Below are 17,305 nucleotides of genomic sequence, written 5' to 3'. Positions count from 1 at the left end.
GCTGAGTTACTTCATACTCTATTTTCAAAGCACTACAGACGTCTGGTCTCTAAAGACCCAGCAAGACCAGAGCAGACCCAGCAAGCTGCAGCCTGACCCGGTCCGGCCAGAGTCCGGCCTGACCCGGTCCGGCCAGAGTCCAGCCTGACCCGGTCCGGCCAGAGTCCTGCCTGACCCGGTCCGGCCAGAGTCCGGCCTGACCCGGTCCAGCCTGAACCGGTCCGGCCAGAGTCCAGCCTGACCCGGTCCGGCCTGAGTCCAGCCTGACCCGGTCCGGCCTGACCCGGTCCGGCCAGAGTCCGGCCTGACCCGGTCCGGCCTGACCCGGTCCGGCCTGACAAGGTTCAGCCTGACCTGGTCCGGCCTGACCCAGTCCAGCCTGACCCGGTTCAGCCTGACCCGGTCCGGCCTGACCCGGTCCAGCCTGACCCGGTCCGGCCTGACCCGGTCCGGCCTGACCCGGTCCGGCCAGAGTCCAGCCTGACCCGGTCCGGCCTGACCCGGTCCAGCCTGACCCGGTCCGGCCAGAGTCCAGCCTGACCTGGTCCGGCCTGACAAGGTTCAGCCTGACCTGGTCCGGCCTGACCCGGTCCGGCCTGACCCGGTTCAGCCTGACCTGGTCCGGCCTGACCCGGTCCAGCCTGACCCAGTCCGGCCTGACCCAGTCCGGCCAGAGTCCTGCCTGACCCAGTCCGGCCTGACCCGGTCCGGCCAGAGTCCGGCCTGACCCGGTCCGGCCTGAACCGGTCCAGCCTGACCCGGTCCGGCCTGACCCGGTCCGGCCAGAGTCCTGCCTGACCCGGTCCGGCCAGAGTCCTGCCTGACCCGGTCCGGCCAGAGTCCTGTCTGACCCGGTCCGGCCTGACCCGGTCCGGCCAGAGTCCTGTCTGACCCGGTCCGGCCTGACCCGGTCCGGCCTGACCCGGTCCAGCCTGACCCGGTCCAGCCTGACCCGGTCCAGCTAGTCTTTTCCTGCACAAACAAAAAGAAAACGAAGTGAAAGGAAACGTCAGCCCCTCTGTACGGATTAATGCTGGAGGCTCCTGTTTCTTCTAACATCCTATCGACTCGACTCTTTCTTACTGTTTTTGGATCGTTTATGGCATTTTTTTAAAAAGAAAACAAACAGAAAGGCGATCTGTTTCCTGAAGCACTCGTCCCGCTCCGCTCACTCTGATTGGCTGGTTAGTCGTCCTCGTCGTCCACAGGGTCTGTGTCCCAGCACGTGATGTCGATCTCTGAGGATGAAGGACACCGAGAACCGAGTAAGTCCCAGACCAGAACAGGGTTCCACCACACTGAGTCACAGCATTCTCTTAGGGTTCTCCTTTCAGGAAAGTTTTATATTTACAGGAGAACCAAACACTGTAAACCTGAAGACTGGAGAACACGGACAACCAAACACTCTGAATATGAACCGTGGGAATGGCAGTATGGACCAGGACCAGAAGCGAAGTTAAAACCAGGACCAGACGTCGTTTTGACGACGTTCTGGTGGAAGAGTTTGAAACTGACAGAAATGATTTGTCTTCACCAGAAACTGGCTTTTCAAAATGGGGCCTAAAGAGGAAGATTTCCATCTGATCCCTCTGACCCCTCCGACCCCTGATGCCCCTGATCCCCATGATCTCTGATCCTGATCCTTGAGTGCTACTCTTCCTGAGCCTTCCGATCCCCCGATCCCTGCTGCACACAGATCCTACAGGAACCTCTCCTTTGCTCCACACCTGCAGTCCAGCTGTGACGGTTGTCCCTCCAGGGACTCTGTCCTCTGACCAAACTGGACTCTGATTCCAGTGGGAGGAATAAATGAATCTGAGGGGTCTGACCTTGACCCCTCAGCCTCTCTGGGCTGAGAGGTCAAGGTCAGGGGTCTCTGGGCCCATTCGAAACCATGGCGTTCGTATCAACAACAGTCCAATTTCCAGTTTGTTTTTGTGTGAAGATCCTGACGTGACTTCATGTCCACCAGCAGACACGGCTCTTTCCATCCAGTCCAAAACCAGGACAGATGGAGGTGAACTGGGTCGGCCGAGGTAGATCCATGAGGCATTCTGGGTACCTCCAAACCAACTGAGGTAGAGAACATGGACAGCAGGGTCCACTGGGACTCCATGTCCCCAGCCTCCCTCACAGTCTGGACGCGTTCCCAGAGGGGGGAGTTGAAAACCCTGCTGACAGACGGTTCCGCCGGACGGTCCCAAGTTCTAGTGCTGTCAGTTTTAATCGCATTGATCGCAATTTAATCGCATTGATCGCAATTAATCGTGATTAATTCATGGAGAACTGTCAACAATTAACTTTTTTAAAGTTGAGATTAATTGCAATGAAGAATCTAATCCTCATAAATCAGTCCCAATGGCAGGAAAAAACACTATTGTGCTCTAGTTCTTGTCTTTGACCCAACTGGCAGACCTCAATGGATTAATCGCGATTAAAATTGACAGCACTAGTCCCAACAGAACCTCACAACACGTTGGGTTCTGCCAAGTCTGTCCGGGTTGAGCCGGACCACATCTAGCCGGTACCTCTCAACCTCCCTCACACGCTCAGGATCCTCCCCCCAACAGGGAGACATTCCATGTCCTAAGAGTCCGTCTCTGTGTCCAGGATCGGGTCTCTGGGCCCCCGGCCCCCATGGTTCCCGCCGGAAACGGGACCAACGATGTCGGTCCAGGCCGAACCCGGCCGAGTCCCATCAATCCAACTCCAGGATCCACGTCAGCGATGAGACAGGAAGACAGATCAACACGGACCAGAGTGAGGACAGGAAGGAGGCGTGTCCGAACCTGGAGGCTTGTTATAAAAGACCGCCGCAGGTTTAGCTGACGACTCCTCCGATTGGCCAAATTCCTCCTCCTGTGATTGGCTGAAGTAGCCTTCACTTGCCTGAAAGTACCAGCACACACACACACACACACACACACACACACACACACACACACACACACACACACACACACACACACACACACCAGTGACTTTGGAATAATAGAAGACGTGAAATACAGCATTTAACTAGCAGTGAGGGTGAAGCAGCGCCGACATCTGAAGGAGGAACTGACGATCGAAAGAACGACAGAACCACTCCTCCGATCTGACCTGTGTCCCTTCTTTCAGCAGCGTCTCGCCGTTGGTCATCAGCAGCTGTCCATCATCCAGGTCCCGCCCCTCTCCGGAGGCGTGCTGCAGTGCATGCTGGTAGCTGAGGGTCATCTGCTCGGATCCCGTGACGTCCACCAGGCTGGACGGGTCGTCCTCGGCAGCCGTCCCCGAGCAGAACGTCCCGTCCATCACGTCATCGAAGCTAAGCAGCGGCCGGGGCCGGCCGGTGGCGGCGGCGGGCGGGGTCTCGTCGTCAAACATGTCCGACATGGGGTTCGGCGGGTCGGAGGTCTGAGGGGCGGAGCTGCTGTCCCACAGGTCCACCAGGCTGTCGGTGCCGGACTCCCAGGCGTTGAACCCGGCGGTGCGGCGGGTCTGCGGCGCCACGCTCTGCACTGGCTTCGTGGGCGTCGACTCCTGGACGGGAGGCTTCTGCTCCTTCTTTGGCATCAAATCTGATTGAAACAATAATTCAGAATGTTAAGGAACTCTGCCAAACCAGCGGCACATCCTGGACAGAGACCAGGACTAAAAGGTTCTACAGGTGATGAGGCGTTCAGGAGTCAGAATGGGGAGCAAGCCGGGCGGCGCGGGTATGTGACGTCATCACACCACGGTAAACGTGACGTCATCACACCACGGTAAACGTGACGTCATCCACCACGGTAAACGTGACGTCATCCACCACGGTAAACGTGACGTCATCACACCAACGTAAACGTGACGTCATCACACCAACGTAAACATGACGTCATCACACCACTGTAAACGTGACGTCATCACACCAACGTAAACATGACGTCATCACACCACTGTAAACGTGACGTCATCACACCACAGTAAACGTGACGTCATCACACCACAGTAAACGTGACGTCATCCACCACGGTAAACGTGACGTCATCACACCAACGTAAACATGACGTCATCACACCACTGTAAACGTGACGTCATCACACCACAGTAAACGTGACGTCATCCACCACGGTAAACGTGACGTCATCACACCAAGGTAAACATGACGTCATCACACCAACGTAAACATGACGTCATCACACCACTGTAAACGTGACGTCATCACACCACGGTAAACGTGACGTCATCACACCACAGTAAACGTGACGTCATCCACCACGGTAAACGTGACGTCATCACACCAAGGTAAACATGACGTCATCACACCAACGTAAACATGACGTCATCACACCACTGTAAACGTGACGTCATCACACCACGGTAAACGTGACGTCATCACACCACAGTAAACGTGACGTCATCCACCACGGTAAACGTGACGTCATCACACCAACGTAAACATGACGTCATCACACCACTGTAAACGTGACGTCATCACACCAACGTAAACATGACGTCATCACACCAAGGTAAACATGACGTCATTATGTCACGGTAAACATGACATCATTACGACGTGGGAAAAATATTTATCTCATCAAACTTGCCTTGATATGACACCTCAACTTCATCCTCCACCCCATCTCCTCCCCTCCCTGCTTCTCCTCCCCCTCTCCTCCCTCCTTCTCCTCCCCTCCCTCTTTCTCCTCCCCTCCCTGCTTCTCCTCCCCTCCCTGCTTCTCCTCCCCTCCCTCTTTCTCCTCCCCTCCCTGCTTCTCCTCCCCCTCTCCTCCCTCCTCCACCCACACCTCCCCCCTCACCGCTCTCGCTCCTGCTGACGTCCTCTCTGATGGGCGTGGTGATGATCCTGGGAACGGGCATGGCGGCGGCCGTGCTGCGCTCCAGGCTTGCTTCGCGGTCATGGCTGTCCCCTCCTGGAGGACAGAGAGACACCAAGAGGACAGTCATCATCCAGTCACTTCTGCATCCAGACGTTCTCAACCTCATCACCAGCCCGCTGGTCCAATGAGCATCTCAGGCTCCGCCCACATGTCCGCCGCTGGTCCACGGAGGTTTCCCCACACCCTAAGAGGAACCAGCCAATCAGACCATGTGTGACCCTCATGTCTGAACCAGAGTCTGGGCTTCATGTTTATGATATTCTGGTTCACTTCCTCTTCAACAGTCATTAGCATCATTAGCATCATTAGCATCATTAGCATCATTCACACAGAGAAATGTTTCTTTTTTCAATCTGACAGAATAGAAAGAACCACCAGACCTGGACTGGGATGAACCACCAGACCTGGACTGGAATGAACCACCAGACCTGGACTGGAATGAACCACCAGACCTGGACTGGAATGAACCACCAGACCTGGACTGGAATGAACCACCAGACCTGGACTGGGATGAACCACCAGACCTGGACTGGAATGAACCACCAGACCTGGACTGGAATGAACCACCAGACCTGGACTGGAATGAACCACCAGACCTGGACTGGAATGAACCACCAGACCTGGACTGGAATGAACCACCAGACCTGGACTGGAATGAACCACCAGACCTGGACTGGGATGAACCACCAGACCTGGACTGGGATGAACCACCAGACCTGGACTGGAATGAACCACCAGACCTGGACTGGAATGAACCACCAGACCTGGACTGGAATGAACCACCAGACCTGGACTGGGATGAACCACCAGACCTGGACATGACAAAGACCTTCCAGAATTATCAGGTGCTCAGTCCACCAGAGTGGATCTCATGGGCCTGCTCCAGTCAGAGCCTCAAGCAACCCTCTGAAGCCCTCAACATGTGTCAGGTGTTGCTCCATCAACAGTGAATGTCCAGGGGTCAGGGGTCAAAGGTCAAACTACAGTCAGAGCAGTGGAACAAAAGCCGCAGAGAACTGGACTCCTGTGGTTCCCAAAGGAGGGTCCCCCATCCTGAAGTCCTTCATCTGTCAGCTGAAGTGAGTCAGAGGGAATCCGCCATGAGGTCTTCAAAGTCCATCACCAGTCTGTAGAGACGCCCACTGACCCTGGCCCAGGAGTCCGACTCACACCCACGTGGATCTCAAGGGCCTGTGTGTATTTGAACAGCGGACGAGAAGGAGGAGGTCTAGGGGGCTCAGCAGGCCCAGCAGGTCCAAGAGGCTCAGCAGGTCCAGGAGGGGCAGGAGGCTCAGCAGGTCCAGGAGGACCACCAGGTCCAGGAGGCTCAGCAGGTCCAGGAGGAGCAGGGGGCAGAAGGAGACAAAACAGAACCTCCTTCCAGAGACTGGAACAGATCTGGAATAAAGACTCAAACTGGTCTGGATCACATGGACCTCCCAGGTTCTACTTGGTTCCTGTTAATGACCGTTCAGCTCACTAAAGTTCAACAGAGTTCCACAGGGTTCTGCCTTAGAACCTAAATGTAAACATGGAGTTCCACAGGGTTCTGCCTGAGAACCTAAATGTAAACATGGAGTTCCACAGGGTTCTGCCTGAGAACCTAGGCTCTATGGGACCACACCAGAGACAGGTTCTCCTGGTTCTCCATCACCTCTCCACAGGAGGAAGATGCTCTACAGCTGATGCTCCCGCTGGAGTCCCTTCACTCATTCCTTTCTTCGTTTGTCCATCCCTTCATTCTTTCGCCCATCCGTTCATCCATCCATCCATCCATCCATCCATCCATCCTGTCATTTGTCCGTCCGTTCTTTCGCTCGTTCGACCGTTTGTCCGTCCATACTTTCGTTTGTCCGTCCATTCATCCATCTGTTCTTTTGCTCGTTTGACTGTTTGTTCATTTATCCATCAATTCATTCATCCATCCATCATCCATCTGTCCATCCATCCTTTCGTTCGTCCATCCATCCATCCATCCGTCCATCCGTCTGTCCTTTCGCTCGTCTGTCCGTCCGTCCGTCCTTCCATCATGGCGTCTCGCTGAACGGGCGCCGCTGCAGCAGAGAACCAGAACCAGAACCAGAACCAGAACCAGAGTGGAGCTGCTTTGCCTCGGGGTGAAACCTGGTGTCACGGTCTGCCATCTTGATCGTCAGCTGATGGAGGTCACTAAGGTCACTGAGGTCACGTCGTCTTGATCGTCAGCTGATGGAGGTCACTGAGGTCACTGAGGTCACGTCGTCTTGATCGTCAGCTGATGGAGGTCACTAAGGTCACTGAGGTCACGTCGTCTTGATCGTCAGCTGATGGAGGTCACTGAGGTCACTGAGGTCACGTCGTCTTGATCGTCAGCTGATGGAGGTCACTGAGGTCACTGAGGTCACGTCGTCTTGATCGTCAGCTGATGGAGGTCACTGAGGTCACTGAGGTCATTGAGGTCATTGAGGAATGTTACTTGGTTCAATCTGTGTTTTCCCTTTAGTCCCTTCATTGCTTTTCCCCTGCTGTCCCCCCCTTCGAGGGGGAGTCTTCTCCAGGTTCAGTTGCTGACTCCACTATTACGAGGGCCTACGAACAAGCTCCGTCCGGACCGGGAGGACACTCCTGTCGGTCCTGCCTGCGGACTGGCTTCGGTTCTACTGCTGGGATCCGTGGTTCTTGTGCTGGACCGTCCAACGGACTGTCCTCAACATAGTCCTAGGCTTTACTTCTTATTGTCTCATGCTAGCTGTTGCCAAAGCTGTCCGTCCCTGGGAGAGGGATCCCTCCATACTGTGGTTCTCCCCAAGATCTCTTCTTCTCCCACTGGGTTTCTGGAGTTTGTTCTTGCCGGATGTGAGGGTCTAAGGCGGTGGTTGCTTCGTTCTGTCTCCTTACTGTGAATTTGACATATTAACATTATGCTTATTCACTGTTTTTATTGTTTTAACATTATATATGGAGATAATTTTGTGTCTTTATTATTCAATCAATCAAAAAAGGTTTTGCAAACAAAAAAGAGAGTTGAGACCAAAAAACATAAAGTTGCAATCAAAAAATAAAAGTTCAATCAAATAGAATAAATCTGAGAACAAAATGATTTCAGTGGCAGCCCCACCACATTTTTTTTTGACATCAAAACAGAAAAAAGCTTTGGTTTTGAATTGTGAAGTTTTGCTTGCAAGCTCAAAAGTTTTGGTTTTGAATTAAAAAGTTTTGGTTGCGAATCCAAAAGTTTTGCTTGCGAATCTGACTGAACCCAATGGGCGGGGCCAACACTAGTGGAAGAGAGAAGAGCTCCTATTGGTCGCTTTGACCTGGCTCCTCCACCGCCTGTCTCCGCGCTGCTGCTGCTGCTTCTGCATTGGTAAAGGCCAGTAGACATTACAGGATTATTGGCAGTTATCCATGCCCGAACCATGGGCTGAATTTTGTCCCGGTTTTCTCCTCCTGAATGATGCCAAAGGTCTGATTGTCAGGAGTATGTAAATGAGTTCGGGTCCGATCTTCCTGTAGTGTGCCGTGTGTTCCCAGAGGTTTTTTTTTTCCAGTCGGAGCCGCTCGGGAGGCGTTGGAAGCCGAGATCGTAGATAATGAACATGTTTAATATTTCCGATCGCAAATCCTGTGGTGTGCGGTGCCCTGCTAGACGACAGCTCAGAGCCGACCTGTCCACACCCTCAGAATAAAGCTCCCTGATTGGCCGAACAGTTCCGTTTTACTGAGGTGTTGAAAAAAAAATCCCCTCTCAGCTGTCAGAGCTGGAGACATGAATATATGTCTTTGAAATATATTCACTATATGACAGTGAAACAGAAAAGCTCAGCAGTGCAGAAAACGAGAGGTTATTCCTCAATAACTGTTTCGCTCCTGGATGAACTGGATTTCATTCAGACCCAAACCCAGATCTGGTTCACTCATCTGCGTCTCGCCAGTCCTGCAATAATCCCAATGTTTCAGTTCATCTCATTATTAACCATCACCAAAGAATTGCAAAAACAACTTTCTGAGGACTTGGACGTATAATGAAACTTTTTCCTAATCAATGCATTTTAATTCTGGTCTAAACCATTCAATCTGGGGACAAAAAATGATGATTTTTTTAAAAAGTAGCTTGTCCGTCACAGATTGCGATAACTTATTTCTAAACTGTTTCTCTCTGGAGTGGAACGTAAAAAAAAGAAATAAACACACACGAATGAGCTAAATTATTATCAAATACGGGGTAAATGATAAGGAAATGATGTCAAACTACGTATGTTCCCCTCGTCCCCCTGTACCATTTAAACTCTGACAGTGAACACTCAGTGCTGCACTGGGGGGGGGGGGGGGGGGGCTCTGAAAGAACGGAGCCGATATGAATGAATGACGTGAGGGAATGAGCTCCTCGCTTATTATGAATAGTGGAGATGAATGTAAAGACAGGACTGAAGGGAAAACGCTCAAAATCAAGTTTGACTCCGCGAGATTTTGAAGAGCGAGGAGCCGATTCTCCAATGAAGAATCTTCTAGTGTGTTCCACAGGACTCCACACGCTAGAAGATCAGGAGAGGAAGATCTGGTGCGATCTGTCCTCCGTTGTCTTCCAGTGTGTCTCTGAATCGGGGAAGATTGAAAAAAGCCTGTAATGTCTACTGGCCTTTACCAATGCAGAAGCAGCAGCAGCAGCGCGGAGACAGGCGGTGGAGCCAGGTCAAAGCGACCAATAGGAGCTCTTCTCTCTTCCACCAGTGTTGGCCCCGCCCACTGGGTTCAGTCAGATTCGCAAGCAAAACTTTTGGATTCGCAACCAAAACTTTTGAATTTGCAACCAAAACTTTTGAATTCAAAACCAAAACTTTTGAGCTTGCAAGCAAAACTTCACAATTCAAAACCAAAGCTTTTTTCTGTTTTGATGTCAAAAAAAATGTGGTGGGGCTGCCACTTAAATAATTTTGTTCTCAGATTTATTCTATTTGATTGAACTTTTATTTTTTGATTGCAACTTTGTTTTTTGGTCTCAACTCTCTTTTTTGTTTGCAAAACCTTTTTTGATTGATTGAATAATAAAGACACAAAATTATCTCCATAATTATAACATTGCTTAGTTCAGTCATTGACGAGCTGTGGACTGTTCATGCCACTATGTTTATTGGTCTGATGTCAACGTTCTCACTCTGTTCTGTCTGTGGACTGTTTATATCGACACTACACTGTGATTCATTGTTATTATCAAAGTCATTATCAATCTTTGAAATTTTTACCAACCAATGTAGCATCCTGAAGCCTCTGAGGCGGCTGTTGTTGTGATACTGGGCTATACAAAAATACATTGATTGATTGATTGATTGACTGAGGCCACGTTGTCGTCTTGATCGTCGGCTGATGGAGGTCACTGAGGTCACTGAGGTCACGTTGTCGTCTTGATAGTGAGAATGAAAGTGAAGGAAAGAATCAGCCTGACGGAAGTCAGACTGAAAGCGGTAGCCTGAACAGCGACGGGCTGCAGAGTGGACTTCATGTTCTTCCTCTGATGCTGTCATGTACCTACCAGCTGCGAAGCGGGGCGGCGAGCCCCCCTGCTGAGGGGGGGTCACAGGGGGGCTGCTGGGACAAAGCTGCTGCCTCAAGAAGGGACTGTCCAGACGGCCTGGGGAGTCAGGGCGGTGCGGGTGGAGGGGGGGTCATGTCAGGTTGGAGGGGGTGGTGTAAGTTGAAAGGTGGGTCAAGTTGGAGGGTGATGTCATTGTGTCGGGATGCAGGGTGGTGTCAGGTGGTGGGTGGTGTCATAGTCTCAGGTTGGAGGGTGGTGTTGTGGTGTCAGGTTGGTGGGTGGTGTTGTGGTGTCAGGTTGGAGGGTGGTGTCAGGTTGGAGGGTGGTATTGTGGTGTCAGGTTGGAGGGTGGTGTTGTGGTGTCAGGTTGGAGGGTGGTGTTGTGGTGTCAGGTTGGAGGTGTCAGGTTGGAGGGTGGTGTTGTGGTGTCAGGTTGGAGGGTGGTGTTGTGGTGTCAGGTTGGAGGGTGGTGTTGTGGTGTCAGGTTGGAGGGTGGTGTTGTGGTGTCAGGTTGGAGGTGTCAGGTTGGAGGGTGGTGTTGTGGTGTCAGGTTGGAGGGTGGTGTTGTGGTGTCAGGTTGGAGGGTGGTGTTGTGGTGTCAGGTTGGAGGTGTCAGGTTGGAGGGTGGTGTTGTGGTGTCAGGTTGGAGGGTGGTGTTGTGGTGTCAGGTTGGAGGTGTCAGGTTGGAGGGTGGTGTTGTGGTGTCAGGTTGGAGGGTGGTGTTGTGGTGTCAGGTTGGTGGGTGGTGTCAGGTTGGAGGGTGGTGTTGTGGTGTCAGGTTGGAGGGTGGTGTCAGGTTGGAGGGTGGTGTTGTGGTGTCAGGTTGGAGGGTGGTGTTGTGGTGTCAGGTTGGAGGGTGGTGTCAGGTTGGAGGGTGGTGTTGTGGTGTCAGGTTGGAGGGTGGTGTTGTGGTGTCAGGTTGGAGGGTGGTGTTGTGGTGTCAGGTTGGTGGGTGGTGTTGGTGGGTGGTGTTGGAGGGTGGTGTTGTGGTTTTGGGTTTTTGATGGGTAACAATCCAAAGACACAAAAACATGGAGACGAAGCAACGCAACAAAACGGGCAACAGAGGAGGAGGAAGGAGGTGTAGGTGGAGGAACCAGAGAAGGTAGTGTAGGTGGAGGAACCAGGGGAGAGGGTGGAGGTCATGAATGACAGAATGAAGACAGAAACAGAAAGAAAAGGAAGCTATTAGTGAGGCTTCAAAGCAGTTCAGGAGAAAGACATGCAGCTCTCTCATATCCTGGATCTCAGTTCTCTCTCAACTCTGTGTTCTCAGAATGTTCTCAGAACTCTGCAGAACCTGAAGATTGAACTCCACCTGAAATCTGATTCATCTCACATCTCATTGGTCCAGAGGTTCATGAGGTTTGTTCCTCACTTCATTTCATCTCCAGCAGACCTGCTGGTTCCTCGTCTCTCACTTCATTTCATTATCGTCATGATTCCTGCTCACTAAAGTCAGACTGTTGTTCAAGAACAACTGAATTCTTATTCAGCTGATTTTACAGGAAGGCATTATGAATGAGTCTAAAGTCAATATTTAATGACCGACACTGACAACTTCCTGCTTCTTGCGACCGACACCGACAACTTCCTGCTTCCTGTGACCGACACCAATACCTGTTCTGATTGGTTGTCAGTGATGCGGTCAGACTTTTCTGAAACGTTGGCCTTTGCCTGTAGCTCAGCAGCTTGTTGGAGTGCAGAGCGGATTTCGGTGGGATTACCGGTTCTGTGGACGGAGACGGGCGACGAGACGCCGCTGAACGTCATGGCTCTCTCCTTCAGCTTGAAGAATTCTCGAGGGTTTCCGGAGCGCTGGGCGATGATGGCCTTCGCCTCCTGGAGACACAGGAGGCTCACTGAATCAGGAGAGCAGAAGAAAGAGAGCGTCCAGCTGAGGGAACCCACCTCCACCTCAGACTCCTTCTTGTCCAGGTTCAGGTCCTCCAGGCTCGGCTCTGTAACCTGAAGACAGGAAGCAAAGGTCTGCATGAAAAGCTCCGACATAAAACCAACAGGGAGCAGCTTCAACCAACAGGGGGAGACAAACAGTGAGAGGAAGAGTGGGAGGGAGAGCCAGAGGAAGAGCCAGAGGAAGAGCCAGAGGAAGAGCCAGAGGAAGTGCGAGAGGAAGAGCGAGAGGAAGAGCCAGAGGAAGAGCCAGAGGAAGTGCGAGAGGAAGAGCCAGAGGAAGAGCCAGAGGAAGAGCCAGAGGAAGTGCGAGAGGAAGAGCCAGAGGAAGAGCCAGAGGAAGTGCGAGAGGAAGAGCAAGAGGAAGAGCCAGAGGAAGTGCGAGAGGAAGAGCAAGAGGAAGTGCGAGAGGAAGAGCCAGAGGAAGAGCCAGAGGAAGTGCGAGAGGAAGAGCCAGAGGAAGAGCCAGAGGAAGTGCGAGAGGAAGAGCAAGAGGAAGAGCCAGAGGAAGAGCCAGAGGAAGAGCCAGAGGAAGTGCGAGAGGAAGAGCCAGAGGAAGAGCCAGAGGAAGTGCGAGAGGAAGAGCAAGAGGAAGTGCGAGAGGAAGAGCCAGAGGAAGAGCCAGAGGAAGTGCGAGAGGAAGAGCGAGAGGAAGAGCCAGAGGAAGAGCCAGAGGAAGTGCGAGAGGAAGAGCCAGAGGAAGAGCCAGAGGAAGAGCCAGAGGAAGTGCGAGAGGAAGAGCCAGAGGAAGAGCCAGTGGGAGAACAACAGGGAGAACAAGAGGGAAAACGAGAGGAAGAGCCAGAGGAAGAGCCAGAGGAAGTGCGAGAGGAAGAGCCAGAGGAAGAGCCAGAGGAAGTGCGAGAGGAAGAGCCAGAGGAAGAGCCAGAGGAAGTGTGAGAGGAAGAGCCAGAGGAAGAGCCAGAGGAAGTGCGAGAGGAAGAGCAAGAGGAAGTGCGAGAGGAAGAGCCAGAGGAAGTGCGAGAGGAAGAGCCAGAGGAAGTGCGAGAGGAAGAGCAAGAGGAAGTGCGAGAGGAAGAGCCAGAGGAAGAGCCAGAGGAAGAGCCAGAGGAAGAGCCAGAGGAAGAGCCAGTGGGAGAACAAGAGGGAGAACAAGAGGGAAAATGAGAGGAAGAGCCAGAGGAAGTGTGAGAGGAAGAGCAAGAGGAAGAGCAAGAGGAAGAGCCAGAGGAAGAGCCAGTGGGAGAACAAGAGGGAGAACAAGAGGGAAAACGAGAAGAAGAGCCAGAGGAAGAGCCAGAGGAAGTGTGAGGAAGAGCCAGAGGAAGAGCCAGAGGAAGTGCGAGAGGAAGAGCCAGAGGAAGAGCCAGAGGAAGAGCCAGAGGAAGAGCCAGAGGAAGTGCGAGAGGAAGAGCCAGAGGAAGAGCCAGAGGAAGTGCGAGAGGAAGAGCCAGAGGAAGAGCCAGAGGAAGTGCGAGAGGAAGAGCCAGAGGAAGAGCCAGAGGAAGAGCCAGTGGGAGAACAAGAGGGAGAACAAGAGGGAAAACGAGAAGAAGAGCCAGAGGAAGAGCCAGAGGAAGTGTGAGAGGAAGAGCAAGAGGAAGAGCCAGAGGAAGTGCGAGAGTAAGAGCCAGAGGGAGAACAAGAGGGAAAACGAGAGGAAGAGCCAGAGGAAATGCGAGAGGAAGAGCCAGAGGAAGAGCCAGAGGAAGTGCGAGAGGAAGAGCCAGAGGAAGAGCCAGAGGAAGAGCCAGAGGAAGAGCCAGAGGAAGTGCGAGAGGAAGAGCCAGAGGAAGAGCAAGAGGAAGTGTGAGGAAGAGCGAGAGGGAGAACAAGAGGGAAAACCAGAGGAAGAGCCAGAGGAAGAGCGAGAGGAAGAGCCAGAGGAAATGCGAGAGGAAGAGCCAGAGGAAGAGCCAGAGGAAGTGCGAGAGGAAGAGCCAGAGGAAGAGCCAGAGGAAGAGCCAGTGGGAGAACAAGAGGGAGAACAAGAGGGAAAACGAGAGGAAGAGCCAGAGGAAGTGTGAGAGGAAGAGCAAGAGGAAGAGCAAGAGGAAGAGCCAGAGGAAGAGCCAGTGGGAGAACAAGAGGGAGAACAAGAGGGAAAACGAGAAGAAGAGCCAGAGGAAGAGCCAGAGGAAGTGTGAGAGGAAGAGCAAGAGGAAGAGCCAGAGGAAGTGCGAGAGTAAGAGCCAGAGGGAGAACAAGAGGGAAAACGAGAGGAAGAGCCAGAGGAAATGCGAGAGGACGAGCCAGAGGAAGAGCCAGAGGAAGTGCGAGAGGAAGAGCCAGAGGACGAGCCAGAGGAAGTGCGAGAGGAAGAGCCAGAGGAAGAGCCAGAGGAAGTGCGAGAGGAAGAGCAAGAGGAAGTGCGAGAGGAAGAGCCAGAGGAAGTGCGAGAGGAAGAGCCAGAGGAAGTGCGAGAGGAAGAGCGAGAGGAAGTGCGAGAGGAAGAGCCAGAGGAAGAGCCAGAGGAAGAGCCAGAGGAAGAGCCAGAGGAAGAGCCAGAGGAAGAGCCAGAGGAAGAGCCAGTGGGAGAACAAGAGGGAGAACAAGAGGGAAAATGAGAGGAAGAGCCAGAGGAAGTGTGAGAGGAAGAGCAAGAGGAAGAGCAAGAGGAAGAGCCAGAGGAAGAGCCAGTGGTAGAACAAGAGGGAGAACAAGAGGGAAAACGAGAAGAAGAGCCAGAGGAAGAGCCAGAGGAAGTGTGAGGAAGAGCCAGAGGAAGAGCCAGAGGAAGTGCGAGAGGAAGAGCCAGAGGAAGAGCCAGAGGAAGAGCCAGAGGAAGTGCGAGAGGAAGAGCCAGAGGAAGAGCCAGAGGAAGTGCGAGAGGAAGAGCCAGAGGAAGAGCCAGAGGAAGTGCGAGAGGAAGAGCCAGAGGAAGAGCCAGAGGAAGAGCCAGTGGGAGAACAAGAGGGAGAACAAGAGGGAAAACGAGAGGAAGAGCCAGAGGAAGTGTGAGAGGAAGAGCAAGAGGAAGAGCAAGAGGAAGAGCCAGAGGAAGAGCCAGAGGGAGAACAAGAGGAAGTGTGAGAGGAAGAGCAAGAGGAAGAGCCAGAGGAAGTGCGAGAGTAAGAGCCAGAGGGAGAACAAGAGGGAAAACGAGAGGAAGAGCCAGAGGAAATGCGAGAGGAAGAGCCAGAGGAAGAGCCAGAGGAAGTGCGAGAGGAAGAGCCAGAGGAAGAGCCAGAGGAAGTGCGAGAGGAAGAGCCAGAGGAAGAGCCAGAGGAAGTGCGAGAGGAAGAGCAAGAGGAAGTGTGAGGAAGAGCGAGAGGGAGAACAAGAGGGAAAACCAGAGGAAGAGCCAGAGGAAGAGCGAGAGGAAGAGCCAGAGGAAGTGCGAGAGGAAGAGCCAGAGGAAGAGCAAGAGGAAGTGTGAGGAAGAGCGAGAGGGAGAACAAGAGGGAAAACCAGAGGAAGAGCCAGAGGAAGAGCGAGAGGAAGAGCCAGAGGAAATGCGAGAGGAAGAGCCAGAGGAAGAGCCAGAGGAAGTGCGAGAGGAAGAGCCAGAGGAAGAGCCAGAGGAAGAGCCAGTGGGAGAACAAGAGGGAGAACAAGAGGGAAAACGAGAGGAAGAGCCAGAGGAAGTGTGAGAGGAAGAGCAAGAGGAAGAGCAAGAGGAAGAGCCAGAGGAAGAGCCAGTGGGAGAACAAGAGGGAGAACAAGAGGGAAAACGAGAAGAAGAGCCAGAGGAAGAGCCAGAGGAAGTGTGAGAGGAAGAGCAAGAGGAAGAGCCAGAGGAAGTGCGAGAGTAAGAGCCAGAGGGAGAACAAGAGGGAAAACGAGAGGAAGAGCCAGAGGAAATGCGAGAGGAAGAGCCAGAGGAAGAGCCAGAGGAAGTGCGAGAGGAAGAGCCAGAGGACGAGCCAGAGGAAGTGCGAGAGGAAGAGCCAGAGGAAGAGCCAGAGGAAGTGCGAGAGGAAGAGCCAGAGGAAGAGCCAGAGGAAGAGCCAGAGGAAGTGCGAGAGGAAGAGCCAGAGGAAGAGCAAGAGGAAGTGTGAGGAAGAGCGAGAGGGAGAACAAGAGGGAAAACCAGAGGAAGAGCCAGAGGAAGAGCCAGAGGAAGTGCGAGAGGAAGTGCGAGAGGAAGAGCAAGAGGAAGCGCGAGAGGAAGAGCCAGAGGAAGAGCCAGAGGAAGTGCGAGAGGAAGAGCGAGAGGAAGAGCGAGAGGAAGAGCCAGAGGAAGTGCGAGAGGAAGAGCCAGAGGAAGAGCCAGAGGAAGTGCGAGAGGAAGAGCGAGAGGAAGAGCGAGAGGAAGAGCCAGAGGAAGTGCGAGATGAAGAGCCAGAGGAAGAGCCAGAGGAAGTGCGAGAGGAAGAGCGAGAGGAAGAGCGAGAGGAAGAGCCAGAGGAAGTGCGAGAGGAAGAGCCAGTGGGAGAACAAGAGGGAGAACAAGAGGGAAAACGAGAGGAAGAGCCAGAGGAAGAGCCAGAGGAAGAGCCAGAGGAAGAGCCAGAGGAAGAGCCAGAGGAAGAGCCAGTGGGAGAACAAGAGGGAGAACAAGAGGGAAAATGAGAGGAAGAGCCAGAGGAAGTGTGAGAGGAAGAGCAAGAGGAAGAGCAAGAGGAAGAGCCAGTGGTAGAACAAGAGGGAGAACAAGAGGGAAAACGAGAAGAAGAGCCAGAGGAAGAGCCAGAGGAAGTGTGAGGAAGAGCCAGAGGAAGAGCCAGAGGAAGTGCGAGAGGAAGAGCCAGAGGAAGAGCCAGAGGAAGAGCCAGAGGAAGTGCGAGAGGAAGAGCCAGAGGAAGAGCCAGAGGAAGTGCGAGAGGAAGAGCCAGAGGAAGAGCCAGAGGAAGTGCGAGAGGAAGAGCCAGAGGAAGAGCCAGAGGAAGAGCCAGTGGGAGAACAAGAGGGAGAACAAGAGGGAAAACGAGAGGAAGAGCCAGAGGAAGTGTGAGAGGAAGAGCAAGAGGAAGAGCAAGAGGAAGAGCCAGAGGAAGAGCCAGAGGGAGAACAAGAGGAAGTGTGAGAGGAAGAGCAAGAGGAAGAGCCAGAGGAAGTGCGAGAGTAAGAGCCAGAGGGAGAACAAGAGGGAAAACGAGAGGAAGAGCCAGAG

At 53.1% G+C, this 17,305-nt stretch overlaps 1 protein-coding gene across 1 annotated transcript in view; it reads right to left on the bottom strand.

The window, feature by feature from the left end:
• The window catches only part of dbn1 (drebrin 1), a 53,954-nt gene that overhangs the window by 273 nt on the left and 36,376 nt on the right, over positions 1-17,305 (bottom strand). Inside the window, exons 9-14 of the mRNA XM_030101278.1 lie at positions 12,286-12,342; positions 12,102-12,216; positions 4,782-4,895; positions 3,103-3,560; positions 2,790-2,889; positions 1-1,238 (exon numbers count right to left, since the gene is read on the bottom strand). The exon at positions 1-1,238 is cut by the window's left edge and continues 273 nt beyond it. Of these exons, the coding sequence (XP_029957138.1) occupies positions 1,186-1,238; positions 2,790-2,889; positions 3,103-3,560; positions 4,782-4,895; positions 12,102-12,216; positions 12,286-12,342 (897 nt within the window). The 3' untranslated portion in view covers positions 1-1,185. The remainder of the gene's footprint in view (positions 1,239-2,789; positions 2,890-3,102; positions 3,561-4,781; positions 4,896-12,101; positions 12,217-12,285; positions 12,343-17,305) is intronic.

This window comes from Salarias fasciatus, chromosome 10 (genome assembly GCF_902148845.1).
Source record: "Salarias fasciatus chromosome 10, fSalaFa1.1, whole genome shotgun sequence".
Taxonomy (NCBI): domain Eukaryota; kingdom Metazoa; phylum Chordata; class Actinopteri; order Blenniiformes; family Blenniidae; genus Salarias; species Salarias fasciatus.
Note: the sequence above shows the minus strand (reverse complement) of the source record. Positions and strands in the feature narration are given on the sequence as shown.